Raw genomic sequence first — 23,627 nt, forward strand, 5'->3', positions numbered from 1 at the left:
AACGGTCAAAATCTTAAAGTTTATTGTACAATTTTTAAAAACAATCTAAAAATATTGTTTGGCTTGGGTATTTACTATCATAAATTAAAATGCTATTGATTTGTGTTGTTAATGAAAATAATTGTTCCTGTCATACACTTATTTCAATAAAGTTAGTCACCAAAAACCGAAAGCTGTGGATCATGGGAAAATGTTTTATACTGATCCAACAAGTAAAGCTTTTGATACAAACTGCAGCAGTTGAGGATGCTCAGAGAAGGTGAACTTGTAACTGGTAGAAGATCTCAAGTCCATCAACAGTTATCAAGCGGTTAAAACATGTAAAATGTATCTACCCATAATCCTTGTCGGCCTCAGCTTTGTAGCTTTTCTGGTGACTAATTTTATTGAAATAAGTGTATATCAATATTAGAAAGAAATGAAAGTTCCCGTAAAGCTTTTCGTAATTTAGGTTGGTCCATTGCATTTTCTAGCTCCTTTTTCATATGTATCCTTGAACAAAGTGTTTCCATAATAGTTTTCAATTTCTCGACTGTTTCTGTAATCTGTCGAGACGGGATATTCGACCTGGTTGGACAAGGACTGCAGGAATTTGGATTGTGAATAACTTCAGATTCTGCAACTCCAATTTTATTTTCTGATAATTGGATTATAGACGAAGCTGTTGCTATAACTTCAGCTGCAGTTAGTCCCAACACACTTAGATAAATCCTTGAAAATGAACCAGAAAAATTTGAACTACTTTCATGAGTTATTTTCTCGAGCACTTCAATGGCTTCCTTATTGACGTCATCTACTATGTCACTTCCGGGTTCAGATATCTCTCTCTGGTGATTCTTTAAGGTTTTGAGTGCAGCCTCAGCGATGATTTCCTTCTCCTGGTAAGAATTCAAAGAATTTTTCTCGAAAAGAAGATCGATTTTTGAAGCATGCTCAGAGGGTGCTTCTGGACATGCTCCAATGGGTGTACCCGCAGTTCTAGAAGCTCGCTTTGCCGTGATCCATTCCAATATCCAGTGTAATGTTGCATCTGACTCTCTGATGTAGAACTCACTCCACACACGGTCCAGAACTACCTCAATGGCAAGTGTAGGCAAACTTGAAGATTCTAAAAAAGGGGAGAAATGCAAATTGTATTTGTAATATATCCCCAAAGAGTACTCATTATCACGTTGCAGTAGTTAACTTCTGGGTGAAATCCGTTGCTGCTGTGATATGAAGTAAGCAGCTAGGAAAAGGAGCAAGAACATTACTGCCACCAGGGAAGGGGTGTGGGGTAAAATTTGTCTTCCAAGAGTCCAAAGTAGAATTAATTTATACTGCTCCGTGCTAATTAACTAGAAGAGTGAAATACTAAAATGGGAAGAGTGACAGGTAGGAGTCGAGTTGAAGCGTTGGCTTCCTTACCAATGCAACGCAGGTTAGATCACCGAACTTGATCTCAGTGAAACTAGTTCTTTCTTGTTCTTCTCTGGGTTTTTCTCTGCCCAAAAGTCAGAAATGAGAACGAGGAAGAAAGAAAAGGAGCACGAGCCCTCCTCTTTGATGGTTTTGCAGTTCGTTGCATAACGGAGTCTATACCTCGGCACTTTCTTATCGCTCCTCTCTCTCACTGACATCCTCAAAATTGTTAGTTAACTTTACCTGGTTTGTTGTGGACATCAAGAGTTGAAGGCTGTACTGACAACACACTAGTCATGCAATCTCTGACAGAACTATCATCATCATGAAGAAGACGAATAACAACACTCCACAGGTCTAGAGGAAAGTACCCTGGAAAATGAACACAACCAATTTGTTATAAAATTCTGGTCATCTTCCACAAATTAATCCAAATTTCAGCCACCCCTCTCTCCTGAAACGATGGGTACCCCCTTTTTCAACACCCCACCGAACTTATTATTTTTCATATGGCTTCCAATGGATAAGGAAAAAGAATTAATTTTCTCTGCTACAGTAGCTGTGGTTTCAAGGGGGTTGTGGGATCAGTCCCTTGACTCGGGCATCACGTGAATAGAGTTTCTTTGACGTGTTTTTTCTCTTCTGTGCTTCGGGAGGTTTTCTTCGGTTTTATTCAGGATTTCCTTCCGCCGCAAAAATCGACATGTGGGCTGAGAGTTGTGTGGAGTAAATTTTAAGAAAGTGGGGAGGGATAAGGACACGAAAGAGTCCTTTCTGAGGTCTAAAATGCGGTCATTGGAAAGCGCTTAGTTGAAATTTCAAATTTCACATATACAGCTAAGAAAACCAACCTAGTTGCCTTGAAGGATCCCACATTAGAGAGCTCAGAGAACCGTTCGATAGTATATCAGCTGTTTTATATCTAACATCAATACTCTGGTGCTCCTCACTTGTGGACTTTAATAACTCGTTTAGTGACAGGACAGCATCTAGGGTCTTAGTTTTAATATCGTCCTGAAAGAAAAATGCAATATCTCAATAAATCTTATTTCCAGAGTCTTGGTTTCAATTCCTGGACTTGGCATCTCATATGAGTAGAGTGTGTTATGTATCACCCTTGCTTCAAGGGTTTTCTTCGGGTTTTCCGTGTTATTCCACAAAACCCAAGATGTTTTATCCCAATTCTATCAGTAAGTTGGCAGTACGTTGACTTTGATAAGCCAGAGGTATCGATAAAATCTTGTTCCTCTTAATCCTTAAATATGTTAGAAAAATGAATTGATAACTCACGTCATTAGCATTGATGAGCTTTTGATACACTTTTTCAGCCATGGACGAGAGGAAATGAAGAAGAGCACACCTCACACTATCCCTGTATCAAAAAAAAGTAAATTTGATGAAGAAAAATACAATTGAAAAAAAAAAAAAAAAAAAAAAAAGTCATAATTGCTCATTTACAAAAATATTTTTGTCTGATTTATCATGATCATTATGCTGGAGCTTACCTCTGACCAGATCTTTGTGCTTGCTGCAAGACGTGCTGCCAACACTGGAAAGAAAATTCAAAATAAATAAAATATTTTTGCGGCGTTCTAGTTTAGGAAGAGTCACAATTAAACTTACCTCGACCAGAGAGACTGTTCTGCTTGTTGAAAAGGTGATTGGAAAACACAGGTAACCCACCACAAGGGACAACACCTCATAGACCTTAGGGGGTGGAGAAAAAGTTGTTAATTGACATGTGTCACATTCTTGGGAATGCTTTAATGCAGGATAACAAAGTGTGGGAAAAAATAATGGATGGATGGATGGATGGACGAAATGGATGGATGGATGGATGGAAGGAATGGATGGATGGAGGAATGGATGGATAGATAGAAGGGATGGATGGATGGATGGAAGGAATGGATGGATGGATGGAAGGAATGGATGGATGGATGGAAGGAAGGAATGGATAGATAGAAGGAATGGATGGATGGATGGATGGAAGGAATGGATGGATGGATGGATGGATGGATGGATGGATGGATGGATGGATGGCAGTTTCTAATGACACAAGGGAAAAACGTCTCTGCATTTTGTAAGTCTGGCTGCAAATTATTCCACGCCAATGCATACGTTTTGTACGCATGCGTTGATGAAAAGTGTTACCTGTCCCAAGCAGTCCAGATGCTGTTCTCTCTCCATCGCCATCTCCAGTACATCAACTGCTATGTCTTCCAAATGACTCTCTGCTAAAACAACTCCCTCCAAAGCCTCCGTCAGACCATCTAGGATCTCCCCATTATCATGGTTACCATGGTAACTGGCTATATCTACATTACGTGACAGTGAGTGATTGCGTGACAGGTAGGTATTCAAGTGTTCTAGCGTGACAAGGCGTACTTCGTAATCTTGTGAATTTAGGAGGCATTTTATCACTTGATGGTGATTTGGTGTTTGAAATGACATTCTTTTAACCATATTTTCTTGTGTACAGTTCATAGTTTCTCGTACGTGTTCTTGATCGGATCCCGAATCTGCCCCACTATTCATACCACACGCGCTGACAGCTTTCAAGCAGATTCGTGCACAAATTTCCTTGACGAGAACTTCGCCGACAGATACGGTCATGCGAGGTCTGGGTCTTACTATTGTAAATTCACGTAGAGCAGTATGGGTAATGTATCTGCGCATGTGCAATACGTTGTCCGTGGTATGTGTACTCAAGTGTTTACATTTTAGGCCTGAAAAAAAACGTACAAGTCCTTAAGATTCATTTTATTTTCACAGTTATTAAAACAGTTATTAAAACAGTTATTAACAGTTATTAACAGCTAAACAGTTATTCTTTCTCACCAGAGATAATTTAAAACCACTTCAGAGTTTTTAACTCCCATCCAAGTCTTGTAATGTCGAGGACAGTTTTGATTTGGTTGCGCAGCCTTGTTTCATTCTCATTTATTATTTCTTTCTTCCATTTTACTACTACTACCAGAATCCCTTGCACGCTTTCTTTTTTTAAGTGAATTATCAGCAATTAATATCTTACTATCTTCGAACAAATTACTGACACTACCCCTCACGCTTCCCTTCACCTCGTAACTAGAATTTTATGACATACCTGTTGTCTGCCAGTCCAGACAAATGAACAGTTTGAAGGTAATGTCCAGGAAAACTGCACAAGTCATGGCACAAGGATTTGAACTAAAAAATAAAGAATGAGTAAGATAATAAGGGATGTTGCTGACATTTATTCTCTACCATTCAAGAACAACTGTACTATGGATGTTTTTTGTGTATAAGGTTATTAATACACCCTTACATACCTGTCCGCGATCCAGCTTAACTTATCAAAAAGCTGTAGCACCTTACTTGTTACCAGACTCTTGATGTTTTCTGACGGAGTTGCCTCGACAAGATGCTCGTGCACAAGATGTTGGATCTGAATTATATGGGAATGAAAATAGAGTTGGTAATGGATATTAAATAAAAGTGAGAAGCAACAAGGCACCATAGAAGTAATATTAGAAGAGAAGAGAAGAGAAGAGAAGAGAAGAGAAGAGAAGAGAAGAGAAGAGAAGAGAAGAGAAGAGAAGAGAAGAGAAGAGAAGAGTTATTTTAATTGTACCTGTAGTAAAGTACCATGCATCTTGTTTTGTTCAACACTGACTAATCTGTAAACAAGTAGTTTATAACAACATGAACTCATAACCTGCATAAAGCTACGCAGACTATAACTTGACAAACATTGTTATCCCATACCTACCTGACAGGGAGTGAGTTCATGAGGTCTTGCAACACTTGTACTAAACACTCTCCAGCAACTAACGGTACGATAGCACGGGCAGCCATGGCACGTGTCTTGAGCACTGAACTACCACCACACCTGAAACAAATAAACAAAAAATACTAATGTGACCAAGTGGATGTTGAACGGCAAGAATGATGAAACTCATTGCAGGTCTTTTCCAAGATAGGTTGCAGGAAAATAAGTGAAACTAAAACTAAAACTTGAACTAAACAAAAACACAACTAAACAGCACAAAATCTGGAGCAGAACTGATTTATTCTTCAAATTACGAATACTGTTGCGTGATCACTTACATCATTCCAAATATGGCTAGTACATACGTAACGCAACAAACTCGAATGAATCTTCAACCAGTATGATTTCAACCAGTTTGTTTTTAATCAGTTTGTTTTCAAACAGTTTTCAACTTCGTTATACTAAGGAAAGCCTTCATTAGGCCATCTGTGGTCTTAGTTAAGCTGTGCACCACATTTTTGGGTTGCCTGTGTCTTTTTGGTCAGGTGACGTGCATATGGCTGAGTGTGGAGGGTGGTTTAAGGAATTACCTTATGACATAAGGAATAAAGGCAGACATGTTAAGGGTGGAGTCAACCCCATCCATGGAAGACGGGTACAACCTTGACAGCAGGACAAGGACTGGATAAAGACTTGGATGAAGGTCGAGAGCCAAAGATCTAAGAAACAGAGGAATATAAAGAGCAATATTATATAATATTTAATTATTAATATTATACCTATAAGTTATTATTTCTAATAACTCCCGAAGGAGTGAAACAACACAGAACATAACTGCCCAGTTGTATACTAAGATCCTGTTTGGATACTCACTTTTCAATGGCTTCTGTTGCTTTCTTCATTTCTTCCAAGAGAAAGGAATGCAATTCAGGAAACCTTGTGAAAAATTCTCGACCAGTCATGCTGAAAAAATCGACAATTTTGAAAACGAGAATGAAAAAACGAATGAATGGAGGAGTCGAATGAATAGATGAATTTGAATCAATGAATGATTAAATGGATGAAGAATGAAAGAAAGAAAGAAAGAAAGAAAGAAAGAAAGAAAGAAAGAAAGAAAGGAAGAAAGAAAGAAAGAAAAAAAGAAAGGAAGGAAGGAAGGAAGATGGAAAAGAATGGATGGATGGATGGATGGATGAATGGATGGGTGGGTGGATGAATGGATGGGTGGGTGGATGGGTGGGTGGGTAGATGGATGGGTGGGTGGATGGATGGGTGGGTGGATGGATGGGTGGGTTGGTCAGGTGGGTGGGTGGGTGGGTTGGTCAGGTGGGTGGGTGGGTGGATGGAAGGGTGGGTAGGTTGGTCAGGTGGGTGGGTGGGTTGGTCAGGTGGGTGGGTGGGTGGATGGATGGGTGGATGGATGGATGGATGGATGGATAGTTGAATGACTAAAACAATTCTCACCAGTTTCTCCTGGAATGCTCATCTTTTGACTTCTTCACACCAAAAATTCTTGTCATCAAAGCGCTAAACAGTAGAGTTGAAGAATTCCGTATCTGTTGAAACAAAAATCCTAACAGCTTTAGTCTGGTTCATTTGAATGCTTTTAAAATTAATCAATTTGCTTACCGCCCAACTGTCAGATAGAAAACCTCTGACCGCTATCATGAGTCCACTGGCAACAAAAGGAAAGACATCTTCACCAAGGCGCGTGTCACGATACAGAGCTCGAAGGATGTTTCTGGCATGGACTTGTGGTATAGTTGAATCTTTTGGTACATTCTTATCAATTGGTTGCTCGGCTATCACAATAAGATCTGCAATAAATAAAAATGACCTCTAGCTTGGGATTCACGATAGGTTACAAGGCCAATTTGATCATCACATGTCCTGACATGTGACACATTGTTACATGTATACTGACATACCTGTCATTAAACGTTTGAAACTTGCTTTGCCTGCAGTCATAGGTTCTGTTGTTACAATTGCCTAAGAGAAAAAAATATGTGGCCTAATTTTAAAAAAATATTATTTTTAAATGAAATGGTACAGGGAAATAGAAAGTTCAAATGATGAGAAGAAGAAAATACCAAAATGGAATCATCAATGGAGTGGGACAATTTTATGGCCAATTAGTTAGACATGAACAAAGATCTAGAGCCATCAAGTTAAGGTTGCCAAATTCTTTTACCCATTATTTTTTGTGGTCGAGACATGTTACTTACCTGGACAAAGAATGGAACCCCGGCACTACGTCTGGTACCACAGAAGATCTCAGATGGTACACTAGCTGTGATGTCTGACATTAGTGAGGACAGCCATTGATGTGGCAACTGACGAAGAGAGGCATCTTCACAGCTAATAGAAAAAAAAAACATTTTTTTAGTGTAGTGTAGTGTATTGTGGTGTGGTGTGGTGTGGGTCTGGTGTGGTGTAGTGTAGTGTATTGTGGTGTGGTGTTTTGTGTGGTGTGGTGTGGGTCTGGTGTGATGTGGTGTGGTGTAGTGAAATGTGGTGTAGAGCGGTAAGATGTGGTGTACTGTAGTGAAGTCTGATGTGGTGTGCTGTGGTGTACTGTGGCATAGTGTATTGCGGTGTGGTGTAATGTAATGTAAAGTGGTGTATTGTGGTGTGGCGTACTGGAGTGTGGTGTAGGGTGGTGTGATGTCGTGTAGTGTAGTGTGGTGTGGTGTGGTGTGGTGTGGTGTGGTGTAACGTAGTGTAACCAGTCAGAATTCATGAAAAATGACAATCAGCTAGTGTCACTGCTAGTATCTAACAGACAAAAATCCACTTACATCCACAAGGTGCTACACAGCTTAACAAAACCAGTGTAAGCTAGTTCAAATGCTCCACGATGTTTTGAGGTGAGGAGAACTGTGGTAAAGAAGTCACCAATCTGATGAACCTGATGGGAAAAACAGTGCAATATTATTTTGCATCATGAATATTGCTCTCCCTTTCCTCTCAAAGGACTATAATAACCTTTCGGCTGATCAAGTCAGGGCATGGCTAACTCACAGATTGAATCGGAAGTTAGGAAAATGGGAGAACCTAGAGAAATACCATAGAATCAAGGGAGAGACCTAACAAATTCCACTCTCATGTAATACCAAGTACACGAATTCAACCTGAGACCCCAGAGGTGAGAGGCAAGCTTACTACCACTACGCCGCCACCCATGATTCTCTAGTTGCACCATATTTACCTGTTTTGGGGTCAATAACCCAGATTCTTCTGCCTTGATCGGAGCATTTTGTACTATGTCACCCAGAATCAAAGCAACTTCTTTCATCGTTCTCCAACAACAGACCAACAACACTTGAGATGAATTGTTAAACACCTCAGAACTAGTTGGGTCATCTTCTGGGACAGATGTCAAATCTGTGTCATCTGATCACATAGTAAGATCGAGGCCACGAATGGAAGACAACACAATCAATGGATAAAGAGGATAACAAAACTTAGTATTACAACTTCTGGGCCCGGTTGTACAAAGGGTAGACAGCGCTATCCAACAGATAAATCTTTTCCAGTGAATAAATTTATTGGATAACAGCATCGACTTATCCACTGGATAAGGATTTATTCGTCTTACAGCTCTATCCACCCTTCGTACAACCACGCAGGCTCTGGGCTTTAATCAGCTGATAAATGATGATGATGATGATAATAGTAATAATAATAATAATAACCTTTATTTACCGTGGTCAATGGGCTAATTAGCTAAAAGCTACTTTACAGCCATGCCACAAAAACAAATAAAAATAAAAGTCTTTGAATCTCATTATCTGCTCCAAAAGGTGGTCAAACACTGATTGTATTACTCACCATCGTATTCTTCATCGATCAAGTGACCTTCTGGAGAACTGCAAGTGACTACTGGTGATACAAGATCTGAGACATGGAAACACTCGTCCAGGAGACTGGATACTAACTGCTGCCAGGATGTATCGCTGGAGAAATGACTAGTAGAAAAAAACAATAGACTACAGTGATGACACTCAAGAGAACAGAGAAAGTGTCTGTAACAAGAAGACTACTTGAATGTTACAGAGTTTTGTCTGCTGATCAAATAAATCGATCTTCATTCAATTTTCTAAAAATCAACTCCTAAATTCCAATTCGATCACGGAATGAGGGCCACAGGTTTGTTAGCCACTGGCTATTAAGTGCTACCCTCGTGAAAAAAGGATGCGTTTTTTTAAGCGCAAATGGAACGCAGGTTAAACCAAAACTCAGCAGTTTAAATACTCTTAAAACTGGGCAAAGATGGAAGGATGGAATCAAGTGCACACTGTTATCATCCTGCAATAGTGCATGACCATGATGGTCCAACTGCGTTAGAGTAGATCTCGTAGGACTGTGAAACGTCATGGCATAGGGCACCGTCACGGTACAGAGTGACAACATCCTTTGAACCAATCACAGCGAATGAGAGTTTTGTTCATCCAATCACATCTCTTGGTCTCTGCACTGTCATGGTCACAGGTTAATATTAGTCCAATTTCCCTACCTTAACTTGATATGCCCAAGTACCTCACGTAAACAGTAAACCAGGCCGTGCATTGGGGCTTGGTAAGAGGCCTGATGAAGACTTGTCTCGGCAACCAAGCTTTGTTTCCTTAAACTTGAGAGAAGGTAACAGATGACTCGACAGGCTTGAGAATCTATGTCTCCAGAATTTCTTAGACTTGTGGAGGATTCTGGGTAGAGCGGCAACAAGCATCTGTCAATCAAAATCTTCAAAGTAATACTGGCAGTGGATGCGTCTACAGCTCTGGGACTGGACACTAGACGACTTATTTTCTGTTGCAATAGCTGAAGGACCTCTGGAGTCTGGAATGAAAATGGGTTTGTAAGTTGATGAGCGGCTGGGAAGGGGTGGGGGGGGGGGGGGTGGAGGGGGTGGGGAAAGGAAGGGAGAAACAAATAAAAATAGAGCTAACAATAGAATAATAGATTATTTTCCTCTTCAAATTGATGAACATGTGCAGATCTGGTGTGGTAAGGTGTGTGGTATGGTGTTGGGTTGTGTGGGGTGGGGTGGGGTACGGTGGGGATGGTGTGATATGGTGTCAGGTTGTGTGGGGTGGGGTGGGGATGGTGTGGTATGGTGTATGGTTGTGTGGGGTTGGGTGGGGATGGTGTGATATGGTGTCAGGTTGTGTTGCGTGGTAAGGTGTGTGTAATGGTGTCAGGTTGTGTGGGGTGGGGTGGGGATGGTGTGATATGGTGTCAGGTTGTGTGGTGTGGGGGTGCAAATGTTGTTGTTACTTTGTGTTTTCACGTCCTTTGTGCTTTGTAATTCGGTTGGCTCCCATACATTTCCACAAACTGTATCTTAAAGTAATGAATAAGAAGAAGAAAGAAGCAACAGGAAAAGACTCATACCTGGAAAGGCAATGACTTTGGGGAACCATTTGTAAGTAATTCATAAGCCAAGGTCTTGTTAACTTCGTAGGTATCGTTAAAACATTCTAATAACACTGCGATGTTATCATCAGTCATCACATCATCAAACACAAACAGCTCAGCTGATATCTTTCCCTTAACTAAGAAATATTCAGTCAACAATGATGATCAAATAAAGCATGTGTATAGCCTCTTACAAAGCACAGCTATGTGCTCCAACTACAAAAAAATTGTTTACGAAATTACAATGCAGTACATTTTCCAAAAATTTAAGCATGTTTTGAAATTAAACGATAAACTAATCTTTTTCCAGTTTTCCATTTCCCAATTTCTTGTTTTGCAATATCCATGATTTCGAGACAGCAAATTCTGTTTTGTGAATCTGCACGTGATATTGAAAACAACCGTGATTTCCTTTTCTATCTATTTCCCAAAAGATACTACGGTTTTATTATGATTGTAGAGCTGTATTTTTACCTGTCTTATCATTGTTGAATATTGTACTCAAGAGCTTAAGGTAATGGAGTGATGTGACGCGACGAGTGAATGATGCTCCTGGGAACAGTGAAGCGAAGAGGATATCAGAGAACCAGTGAAGAAATTCCTGGCATAAAAAATGAGAATATTAGAGCACTAGATCTTAGTAATACTGTACCTCTTTTCTTTTAAATCTCTATTGTTTCAATCAATAACGAATGAATCATTCATTCATTCATTCATTCCTTCATTCATCCATTCATTCATTTATCCATCCATTCATTCATTCATTCATCCATCCATCCATTCATTTATCCATCCATTCATTCATCCATCCATCCATTTATTCATCCATTCATTCATTTATTCATCCATCCATTCATTTATTCATCCATCCATTCATTTATTTATCCATCCATTCATTTATTCATCCATCCATTCATTTATTTATCGATTCACCCACTCACTTCATCTTTAATTCCCTCTAGCATCAATTTATTCATCCATTTATTCGTTCATTCATTTTTAAAAATACCTTATAAGATTCCAAGCGTTGGCTTTCCTCTAGCGATTCTCTTGTTTTCTCTAATTTTTTCACTTCTATACGAATACACTCCTTCATCCTAGTCAATAACTACAAAAACAAGAACGAAATAAAAAATATAATATTTATGCAACAGTCTGTCAAGTGTAGATTTTTTTGTAACTTACCTTCTTCAGATGTGTGACGCACTGCTGTCTAAACGACGGTGATTGGTTGTTCATATTTAGCGGCAGAAATACTTTGAGTAACGCAAGATCTATCAGGCTGATGGGTTCAGTGGTACGTGGCGAGTCACACAACAGACCCAAGGCATCTAAACGTGTCTGGAAAAAAAACCAATTAATTAGAGACCATTCTCGTTCCCAGATCCTTCTCAGTTGTCGTTCCTTCCCGTCAGAGGCTCTGGGAACCCTACAACCGGAAGTAATGAATATTGCGACCGCGTCCTCACGGCACATGCTTGAACTCTTTCCAAGAAAAGCCAGGACAAGCATGGACAAGCCTTTGGCTTTGTGAAATCTACAAATGGCAAACAAAAATATCTATTTGTCCTTGATTATCCAATCAAAAAGTAGATCTATTGTTCTTCTTAAAAGCCAATCAAATTGCGAGAATTTGTAGGGTTTCCCAGAGCCTCTGACGGGGAGGAACGACAACCGAGGAGGATCTGGGAACGAGAATGATTAGAGACAAGCGTCCTTGTTCCCAGGTCCTTATCTGGTTGGAAAGCCTCTCATGCATAAAGCCCAGGGACTAAAGCCCTGGCAACGAGGATAAACCGGAAATACGTCATAATTTTACTGATGAAGTCTACCTGGTTCTCAACATGACATAAAGCCTTCTTTAGCCAATCTACTGGAACTACTCCTCCCCAGACGTCCTCGGCCTGTATGTCTGTTTTATTTGTATTGTTGTTGACTTTGATTATTCCCAGTCTTCGGGCTGTCTTCAGGCAGGTCATCAAGATTTCAACATGTTTGTCTATGAAAATGAAAATGTATAACTAAGTAAGCATTGATGAATGAATGGATGAATGAATGAATGGATGGATGAATGGTTGAATGGGTGGGATGGATGGATGGATTGATGGATGGATGGATGGATTGAGGGAGGGATGGTGATAGGGAAGGATTGATGGATGGATGGATTGAGGGAGGGAGGGATGGTGAGAGGGATGGATGGATGGATGGATGGATGGATGGATGGATGTAGGGATGGTGAGAGGGATGGATGGATGGTAGGAGGGATAGATGAGTCGATAGATGAATGAATAATGAGTACCTTGCTTGCAACTTAGACTACCAACTATAAACTGCAGACTTTCTGGATAACACTTAAACAGCTTCGAGAGGCTGTGCTACAAGCAACAGAAAAAATATCATGAAACTGAGTAATAAACAACTGAATATTGAAGTGAAAAATTTCTAATCCAGTTACCTCCATCAGTACTCCCTCCTCTTGACTCCCCTCAGTGCGCAGTATGTTAACAAGCGGTACAACCCAAGTCTGGTTTAAAAGTAATAAATGAGGATTGGCAGGTAATACTACAGCTACTAGCGTACAGCTGTACCTTAGAGAGAAGAGAGCACATACAAAACCAATACATTTTCAGAAGTGTTTTAATGACACAACGTACCTTTAACCACCCGTCCATATCATCTCCTTGAGATATGATTTCTTGTTTATGAGCCTTAGTAATAACATCCAAGAAATCTATGACCTGCAGGAAAAGTATGATACAAGGTTACGAAATAATCTGGTATAAAAAGGTCTTATAAAATGGTTGAAATCAAAAACAAATGAGTAAATAAATAAATAAATAAATAAATAAATAAATAAATAAAATAAATAAAATAAATAAAAATAAAATAAAATAAAAAATAAATAAATAAATAAATAAATAAATAATAAATAAATAAATAAACAAATAAATAAATAAAATAAATAAAATAAATAAATAAACAAATAAATAAATAAAATAAATAAAATAAAATAATAAATAAATAAATAAATAATAAATAAATAAATAAATAAAATAAAATGGTCAGATGGGAGTATCTAAATTACTTAATAATGAAAAAATTACAGAATTTTCATTTTGTTAATTTGTGTGGTTGTTATATTATAAAAGAGACAAAACAGTTTTATCTAAACACTTGGGGTGCATGGAGAATACTTGAAAACTAAGGTTGTTTCCTATGCTTTTCTAGTATTTCTGAGCATCTTGATGCTTAGATCAGAATATATATCAAAAACCCGAATATTTTTATTCTATTTCTTGATTAATTTTGGCCCTCTTTTAGCATTCATTATAGTGAACAAGCTTTCTTGTATTATCTTCAAACCATTATTCCACTATTCCATGATTTTATTTACTTTAATCAAACCCCCTTTAAATAAAACTATAAGCCAAAACATTTTGCATACATGAGGAGCAATTATCCTGTCTTTTAGCACGTTTATCACTTGGACAGGAATACATGGATACCATCCCAGCATGGTCTTTGCACCAACAGCTGAAGTCAAACAGCACAGTGGTCCGTAAATGCCTCTACTGTGCCAGCCCACTTCAATGAGTTTCCCAGTTAGGTTCTTCAAGAAATCATCAGCTGAAGGCTCTGAAAAAATGATATAGCAAAATTTAATTCCATAACTTGACATTGTAATAAAGGTTAAATTCTGTTACCAATTGATGGTTTTCACAGCCACCAAGTTGGATGAATTTACAGTGCAAATCAAAAACCGTGGGCATCTAAAAGTATTCAAGAATGTTTCTTAACCAATCAGAAGGCTATTGTTACCTATTGTGTCCATGGTTTTTTGATTCTCACTGTAACAAAAGATTCATCATTAGTCTCTTTTGTTATATCCTCCAACATGGCCACCGTGTCTTTTGTTATTTAATTCTCTTGGGAATGATGAAAAACCAGCAATACCAAAAAAGCAATTTCAAAAAAAAGGTTGCTGGAGCTAATGTTGCATGCTGCACATTGAATACTGTACAAAGCTTGAAATCTATTTTGAAACATGTGGAAACAATGTCAGCACAGAAGAAAGTATTGCATTTGCATCGCCCATTTTGGACTTGGTATGCAACATGCACCAAGACTTTTGCCAGTTTTCTGAAATAGCTGTATTATTTTGGATTTAAAGATGATTACCTTTGTCTGATAGAACCATGTGTGTCCTGATGACATGTTCAAATATTGCCTTGGTCTGATGTCTGACAACCTTGAAATGAAATGACAGAAGCAATAAAATAAGATACAATTAAGTGAATGGACGGATAAATAGATGGAATGCATGAATGGAATAAATAAATAAATAAATAAATAAATAAACAAATAAACAAATAAATAAATAAATAAATAGAAAAAGAATGAATTGGAAGAATGCTAAATGAATGAATGAATGAATGGGATGAATGAATGAATGAATGAATAAATAAATGAAAAGAATGAATAAATGAATGAATGGGATGAATGAATGAATGAATAAATAAATAAATAAATGAAAGAATGAATAAATGAATGAATGGCTCAAAGGAATATATAAATGAAATGATGAACAAACATGATGAACGAACAATACCACACTTCAATCATAAAACATCTTACTTCAACAGGATGGTCCCAGTAATCCCACACAAATGACAGTAACTTCTGAGGAATTACTGCTGACCCTGTTAACAGAGATTTCAGAAGATATGGCACGAGATGAAGCTCTGCTGCTCTTCTGAGAAAGAAAAAAGCACTTCAAACGACATGATCATATTTTGATTGCTAACTAGAGTCTAGCAATAGAAAATCTATAGAGGTACATGCAGGACAGACTCACCTTGCTTGCTCTGCCCACAATGTTATAACCTTGAAGGCTGATAGACATGAAAATGAGTCTTTCAAACTGAAAGGAGAGGTGAAAAAAAGTCAAAATGAACTAAAGGATAATGACTGAACCTTTATCCCTCTTCCTTCTTTTTTTCCTTCCTTCAATAATTGTTCCTCCATTTTTTACTTCCTCCCTCCCTATCTCTTTCATCTTCAATTCTTTACCCTTCTTTGCTCTCTCCTTCCCTATCTTCCTTTCTCACTATCTCCCTGTAGGATAAATTTATTACCAGCCTGTCTTTGTTAGTACTTAAACATTCCAGTACAGTTTCTCAGTGTAGCCAAACCTTCAATCAATAGTTTTATGATGACTGTTAGTACCTTTCTAACAACTGGCACAGATCAGGGAAGACCATATCAAACATCAACGTTTGCTTTTCCTGTAAATTAATGTCCTTGGAATCCTGGGAAATTAGAATTAAAATTTGCATTCAAAAACCACATACATGATGACCGATTCCAATTCAGAAGACCAGGGGAGGATCCAGGGAAGGGGCGCAGGGGGTGCGCACCCCTCCCTGGTTCCACTTTGTGCCCCTACTTCGAAGAAAACCATATTCTATTTGAATCTAAGGGGTGTACCCCTCCCTGGGTTAAATTTGTGCGCAGCAAACCTCCCTGAACAAAATCCTGGATCCGCCACTGGGAGAAGTACATCTTTTCAAATGAGAAGGGGTGGTCGTACAGTGCAATGTTTATGTCACTGAATACACATCCATTCATCTGGTCTAAGAATTCCAAATATGCCCGGAAGTGGTGTCTATTGAAAGCAAGCAATTGCCAGTCATAAAGCAAGGGTTTTCTAAAGTTTCTCATGTACCTTATGAGATATTGGACTGAGAAGATCTTCCAGAGGGATCATAGTCAACACGCCATGGCATAAACAAAGCTGATTATAACTGATGGGAACTGCAAAAAATGATTTAAAAAAAACATAAATAAATAAATAAATAAATAATTAATTAATTAAATAAATAAATAAATAAATAAAACAAAAACCATTAGATTCCAAAGTAAATCAGTAACTGCAGTTTGATTGATATTCTGAGAACTCAGATATTCCAACGGCTTGTTGTGAAATTGGTTTTTCACTGCCGCCAGTCAAGAACATAAAGGGTACTGACTGATTATTTTTGATTGACGAAAGCAAAAAACATTTGTTCAATATTACTAACAATATTAATGTAATAATGTAACATTGAAACATCCTACATCAGATTTTACCTTCCCATGTTTTAGCTTGAAATACTTTGGTTATCCAATCTGGAGTAGTTGTTTGCTGTTTGTTCTGTTCAGCGTGGTGGGGAAAAACAGTCTCTAACACCTACCCCAAAAAATTAGAATTGATTTACAATACAGCGTGATCCGCATATCCGACCATATCATTATCATTAACAATTTTCTTATGATTATGTAGTTATGGTTGTGATGGTACCAGGTCTGGACATTTTCATTGGCTGAGCAATGCATGATCTCAGCAGATTTTGTTTCAAAGGATGTCTGCAATGTTGTAATGTGTCATAACCATTATGGTATGTGTATCTGCGCAATAACCATGGACTGTGGGTGCTGTGGCATGCTAGGACCATGTCTGAGCATGACATTGATTAGGTAATAAATCTTGCAGAGCTGTGATTAAAAGTATATCTTCTATTCTGTAATATGGCCTTGCTGTGTGCCATAATGTTTCACAGTCAAACAAAATCTGCTCTATAACAATACAATATTGTTAATTATAATACTATTAAATTTCTGTTCTTACCGCTTCAGCAACTGATCCTCGTCTACTAAACAAATAAACAATTAGACAAAGGGTCATTCCGCTTGCTGTTTGGCAGTCTGGCAAGAATTCTGTAAAAAAACAGAAAGAAAATTTAAAGTGTATACAGTACGTACAAGCACCCTATGCATTATTGGTGGTGTGCATCCCTGCTGCTGTGAATAAGAAAACACAAATCAAAGGTGTTGGTTATAATGTAATACCAAAAACCAAGATCCAATCCTCTTTCAAAGTCAACAAATAGTAACAATTTGTGATGTCACATGCAGCACAAGAATAGCAAGTATCTAAAATGGCATGCTACAGTAAGATATATACATGTAGATATGAAAGGGGAAAAACTTTTATTTCATTTTTCAAACACAAAAGGAAAATGTAATTTATTTTACTACAAAACCTTGGGGAGTGGTTACCCAATTGAGCCTTTTTAAATAGGTTCAATATTGGTACAGTTCTATTTTAGTGCAGGAGCAGGCGTAGCTCAGTTGGTTAGTACACAGCCTTCAGATCTAGAGGTCCATATATAGTTCGATCATCATGAACCTGTTTCTCTCTATTCTGTGTAGCTTTAATTAGCTTTAAATACCCCTAAAAAGGAGCACTGATAGTAAGAAGAGGTAGAGGGCGCACCTTCAAGCGCATTAAACATGTGCCCCTGGCATGGGAGATTTGGGCAACCACTCCCCACATTATCGAAGTAAAATAAATTACCTTTACCTTTTTAGGGCCTTAAGATACTGTACTTGCCTATTTCCCCGCTAACTAAAAGACTGTGACCCTTTCTCCCAAAAATTTAAAACCCATTTGAACAAAACGTTCATTAAATTAATAATTTATATTTTATGATAATGATTACCTTGGTTTAAGACTTGCATAAGTTGTTCCATGATTCCTTTCACATGATCGACCCAAAGATGCAAGTTGCTTCCATTAGACTGGGCTTCTTTTATTATCTTGTTGCTGTTCTTTTGCAGGACAGCAATGACCGTTTTGATTGTTGCTAAACAGTCCATCATTCTTGTGGTCTGGTCAACTGGGTTTTCAGCAACACTAGAAATTCAACATAACAGTTCACAGAAAAATAATACATTATATGTATTGGACCGTAATATTTCATTGGTAATGTTTTTGGCCTGTAAAGAGACTGTTTTGGAAGAAGATAGGAAGGCTAGTAGGTGTTTGCCCCTGATAATTTCACATACTTGTAACTTGTACAAACACACCTAGATTGTAATTCCCTTGGTCCAAGAAAGAATTCCTCCTGAGGGGAGGGGGTCCCTAATGCTCGATGGATCGATGAAAAATAAAGTGACTACGAAAAAATAAGGACTGTTTGTAGTCTTAAGACACGACTGCCCCAGGATGCCAAACAACTTGCAATGGACTATTTTGATGATATGGAGGCCATCTTGTCAGGAGGCAAAACAAAATGAGGATGACAGAAAATATATTAGTGTTTTGTGTGTTTGTCTTTCTCTTATGGGTTAAGGTGATTGATGTGCCGTCTTAATTTATATTTTGTTGTTCTCTTTTGGCGAGCTGTTAATAACAACCAACCTCATTACTGTATTGAAGCTTTTTGCCCTCCCATGCCCAATAATGCATTGTGAGCCAAGATGACTGGCATATCACTGAAGTAGTCCATTCTTGAGCTTGTGCTGGTGAGGTGAAGGTATGCATTTGTTTTTACTGGAGGCCCCCCAAAAAATCAAGTATTATTAAATATTAATAAATATTTTATGTGCACATATAATCATATATACCTTGCCCGAGATACTAGATGCTGAAGGCAAGTGGCCAAGAAATTCAATACTGTAAACCAAAGAAAACCGTCAGTAACACTCTCTTTTAACCCTTAGGGACAGTAAGTGATAAGGGATGTGACTATATGCAGCATAAGGATTATCGATACTAATAATCATTCAGTAGAAATGTCAGAATTGGAGGTTTTATCTCAATCAATCTTTCTTTTCCACTCAACTTTAGCTTTACAGCTGAACTTTTCAAAATGCTGATAGATTTAAGAGAAAAAGAGGGTTGGATAGGCAAGGAAAATTTACGTTGTAGGATTTTTGAGAGAAAGTAGATTTTTTGAAGACTTTGGTGGTATTTTAGAGAATTAAAAGTCTTGACTGAAAGTACAACTTGAAAACCTTACTAACCTGGTTCACCATTCAGTTTGATAATATCATTTCCTAAAGTATATCAAAAAGAAAAAATGTTGCTTACATTATAAAAATTTCATCCTGCAGATTGAACCAAGCTAGTTGCTTGTGCATATTATTATAAATACAATTCCTCTTTTACTCCGACGAAGGACTAGCGTCCGAAACGTCCAAAACATTTTGACATTAGTGTTATATTATAATAGTTATAGCTGCTTACCAAGATTAAAGTTTTCCATGAGGGAAGACACCATATCAATAGCTGGCCTCAAATCTACATCTGCAGTTACTTTATTTTCATAGTCTTGTAGCTTTTTGATCACTGATGAAGATAAGCTTCTTGATGCAGTGTTATAGAATGACTCTGGAAGGCTGTCAAATAAGCTATAATAGATTGTAGCAAAAAGAATGTTAAAAAATCCTGTACAGTGTATATTATAACTTATTTATTGTTATCCTATAATTCTTGGGGTTTATTGATAAATGGTATCAATTGAAAATGAGCAGTTACTTTTTAGTAGACCATTTCCAAATTCCCCCAAGAAACAGTCACCATGAAACTATAGTTCCAACTCAATTTTGGACTTCTATTACAAAAAAATTAATGTTTCAATTAAGCTTCAACCAGAGTTTAAATTTAACGAGCATGATGATTATTTTAAGGTTATTTATTTCTTTTGTATAGAGGTTTTGCACCACCATATGACATCATGCAGCCATGTTAGATGGCAGATTTTACTCCCGGGGGGTACTCTTGCTTGTTTAGAGCAGGGATGTGCCGCTGAGCCCACTGAACCCTGACCCTGTTCCAGAGTAAAATCGCTGAAATTCATACCCCGTTCCAGAGCAAGATCGCTGAAAATCATAACCTGTTCCGGTATTGCGAAAATGGATACCCTGTTCCAGAGAGGAGAGAGCGTTATTTCATATACCCTATTTAAGAGCGAGCATGATTTTATATACCCTTTTCCAGAGTAGAATTGCTGAAAACCATACCCTGTTTGGCAGCACGTACCCATATAACGAATATAGGGGAGTACCCCCCTGGGATTTTACTATTCTGAAATCTAACCATATGCAGCCCAAGCATGTGAAAGTGCAAAACCTCTATTCCCTTTAATCTAACTTCAAAGGAATTATACAGATAAACTACTAATATTTTGATGTTATCACCTTGCCAGTGCTCTTCTTGTTGGGTTTTTGAAGTCAAGGACAACAAATATTTCAGTGAGGACCTCAAGGCAGACATTAGCATCAGGTGTAATATCCTCTTCGAGTGTCACTTCATTAAATGCACTCCCTATCTGTGATAATATGTATGTATACATCAATGCATAAAGCAGGAAAAAAATACCATGCACTATTTCCCCACTGCATATGATTAATTAAGTGATATCCTTGTAAATATTAACTATGTGTATATGAGTATTTATAATTTACATGATCAGCAACCTAGCTAGCAGTAAAAGTCTCCCCCTCCTCTCTCAATTCCCCCATCATCCCCCCTCCCCTTGGTTATCTTGCCATTCCCATAAATTTCCTGGATAAGCTATTAATCATGCACACTTAAAGGAGCAGAGAAAATCAGGCATTTCAAATTTTCTCCGTTCCTATTCATTTGGCATTATTTCCCTTCCTCCTCCCTAATTTATCCAGCTTTTACTTAAACAAAAATTAACTTTGTTTATAGAGGATAACACTTGACAGTATTTCAACTGATAAACTCGTGGTCCTCTGTTAACATCTCTAGTTAATTAGGGATGGGACCACCATTAACATGATCATCCGAGCCAGGTGAAGGTCTAACCATTTGCAGATGTAATTACAAAGGCAGCACCTTCTCTTCAGTTATTTTAAGACCCTGAGTGTTAGTCCGGCCGATGCTTGAACAACGACCTCCCGCACAACAGACCGACGCTCCTCCCAACTGAGCTAGCTGGGTGGCGGTTATAAACAAAAATGTTGGCTTCTTCCTTCTCCCTATATTCTCGTTGTTGTTTCTCCCTTGTCCCTGTCTTTTTTTTGAAACCACTTTTCACTTTTCCCGCGAGAACCCAACTGAGGCAGATTTTTTAATCTGCTTATACAATCGATGTAGCATACACTTAACATATAGATCTTTACCGAGGGACAAAAACACATTTCATAAATTCACTTTTCTCTCCTTTATGATGATTCTTTTCCCCTCTTAGAAAGCATTTCTCACCTTCTTTAATAGTGCTGTCTGTTTTATGCTGTCGATCTCATTCAAACATTTCAAGAGCAGATCAATAAAGGAAATAGAAGATTTATGTTGCAAATCTATGGCAGCAATGGAAAACGTTTATATTAAGATAGAACAAATTAAGTACAATCTGACTACCCCCCTGGGAATTAGATTTGTATATACGTTGAACGTTCTAAAGTGCTAAGCTGAATTTCCTTCCCTTCTCCTCTTTTGCAAAAAATCATTCCTGAAGTTACAAACATTTTATAGCATGATTATACATGTTGGGGGAAAAAACGCACACAGTAAAAGTATCGCAAACGATGGCAAACTACAAAAAAGAACGCAAAAATAAAGATTGCAATTCTTGCCTTTCAACTTTATGACATAGCAATCATCAATATTAATCCTCTGGTGGTAGATTTGCTTTGGTTTCTTCATATTTTATGATAGAAAAAAATTTTTAGAATCAAAACACACTACTTTGGTCCGCCATTTTGAAATTCTCTCACGTGGTAAGCCCGCGATGTCTTGGGACAGTGGTTGTGGTTTAAAAATAACACAGGAAACCCAGACAAATAAAAGTAAATGAATTTAATGAAAAGACAGAAAAAAGTTTTATTCTTTGTCTGCGGCTTAAAAAAACATAAGAGCTTACTTAAAGGAAAGGTAAGCAACAGGAAAATATAAATATATTCAATAACTTTGACACGCAAAATGATCTTGAAATATCACATGGAATTTCATTAATTTAAAATTAATTTGTATTGTGGGATTTGAATTTTCATTCTGTTTTCTTTTTTTCTTTAATTTAATTCAATGTTATTTTATGACACTTTTATTTTTCTGATAAATTTTACATGTAAACAAACTGGTATATTTGCACCATGTGGTACCCGAAGCAGAAAATATTTCAGTGTGAAAAGGCTGCTGGGATTTGTTGATACCACCGCGTACCGGTTTGAGGAAGCCAGGTCATATCATACCGCTTGAGTACCCATTTTCTTGATTTTTTTCTAGTATCCGACAAATTTAGAAGCCCTTCCTTTCATCAATCAGGAATTTAAAGATCTATAAAACATCAAAGAGAGACAAAGACAAGGAATTTGATCTACAAGACGCTTTAGAAACGAGTAACAATTTCGACATGGCGAGCAATGGCGAAGAAAAATCGGCCGAGGATTACCCTCAATCGAAATCCACAAGTGGCTTAAAATTCAACCCAAAATGCCTCCCAATTGCTTTCAAACTTGTTCTTTATGGACTGACAGGGTTATTTGCCGAAGTAATGTTCACAGCGACCTGGTATTTTGTGGATTCAGTTCGATACCGTCATGGATGGAAACTCCATGGTTGTACGTCTGTCTGGTCCTTCCCCATTTATTCTATCTCCTCCTATGTGATCGAGTTAATGTTCCTGGCGTTAAATGGAAAAGTCAACCTCTTCGTCCGAGGTATAATCTACCTTGTTTGGACATATTTCTGGGAGTTTACCACTGGATTGATTCTACGACAGTTCAATGCATGTCCATGGGACTACAGTGGCTACACCTACTACAACATCATGGGGCTTATAACCTTTGATTACGCACCTCTTTGGTACTTTGGCTCACTTCTGTTAGAAATTGTTGTCATCCAAAGCGCTTTACAACTCCAATACCATCCTCATTCAAAGACTGAATGAGAATTTCTCAGATGTAAATATATTTCGTAATTCAAAATTTGGCTTTAAAAATATTTTCAAAGTTGAATATATATTGTTGCATCAATTAATAATTTGGTTTAGTTTTTGCATTGATTGGGTTGAATTTCTCAAGTTTTATTGTATACTCGTATTTAAACATAAGCGTATTTAAAGAAATATTATATATATCGTATAAGGCACGAAAGCTTCCTATATTTCTTTCTTCATAATTTGTATTACAATTAACATTCTACATGCTTTTCAAAACTATCATTGTATTTATAATTTCTTTGCATTTTTGGTGTCGTGGGGAAAATTAA

The 23,627-nt window shown here is 37.7% G+C and overlaps 2 protein-coding genes across 2 annotated transcripts; one reads left to right on the forward strand and one right to left on the reverse strand.

Annotated features, from left to right (window-relative positions):
• Positions 1-22,119, reverse strand: LOC116287711 (tRNA (32-2'-O)-methyltransferase regulator THADA). The gene is made up of 44 exons (XM_089024014.1): positions 22,107-22,119; positions 21,624-21,718; positions 20,591-20,721; positions 19,638-19,801; positions 19,415-19,447; positions 19,016-19,064; positions 18,109-18,302; positions 17,235-17,323; positions 16,697-16,796; positions 16,293-16,381; positions 15,794-15,876; positions 15,423-15,488; positions 15,203-15,320; positions 14,747-14,816; positions 14,013-14,203; positions 13,222-13,305; positions 13,023-13,091; positions 12,867-12,942; positions 12,400-12,566; positions 11,753-11,908; positions 11,577-11,675; positions 11,042-11,168; positions 10,544-10,704; positions 9,666-9,988; positions 8,981-9,117; positions 8,358-8,542; positions 7,948-8,057; positions 7,375-7,507; positions 7,078-7,138; positions 6,779-6,966; positions 6,614-6,705; positions 6,023-6,112; positions 5,740-5,868; positions 5,150-5,269; positions 5,012-5,057; positions 4,710-4,825; positions 4,505-4,587; positions 3,553-4,127; positions 3,025-3,108; positions 2,907-2,950; positions 2,692-2,773; positions 2,253-2,415; positions 1,645-1,773; positions 1-1,108 (listed from the first exon to the last, which is right to left on the reverse strand). The coding sequence occupies exons 1-44, from the start codon at positions 22,117-22,119 to the stop codon at positions 384-386; spliced, it is 6,039 nt and encodes a 2,012-aa protein (XP_088880140.1). The 3' UTR covers positions 1-383.
• A 651-nt stretch (positions 22,120-22,770) lies between these two features.
• On the forward strand, positions 22,771-23,307 carry LOC116287709 (transmembrane protein 229b). The gene has a single exon (XM_031694390.2). The coding sequence runs from the start codon at positions 22,771-22,773 to the stop codon at positions 23,305-23,307; it is 537 nt and encodes a 178-aa protein (XP_031550250.1).
• Positions 23,308-23,627: the final 320 nt, after the last annotated feature.

Source organism: Actinia tenebrosa, unplaced genomic scaffold, assembly GCF_029948245.1.
Source record: "Actinia tenebrosa isolate PJP-AT-01 unplaced genomic scaffold, QUT_ActTen_1.0 PGA_scaffold8__29_contigs__length_14323225, whole genome shotgun sequence".
Classification (NCBI taxonomy): Eukaryota; Metazoa; Cnidaria; class Anthozoa; order Actiniaria; family Actiniidae; genus Actinia; species Actinia tenebrosa.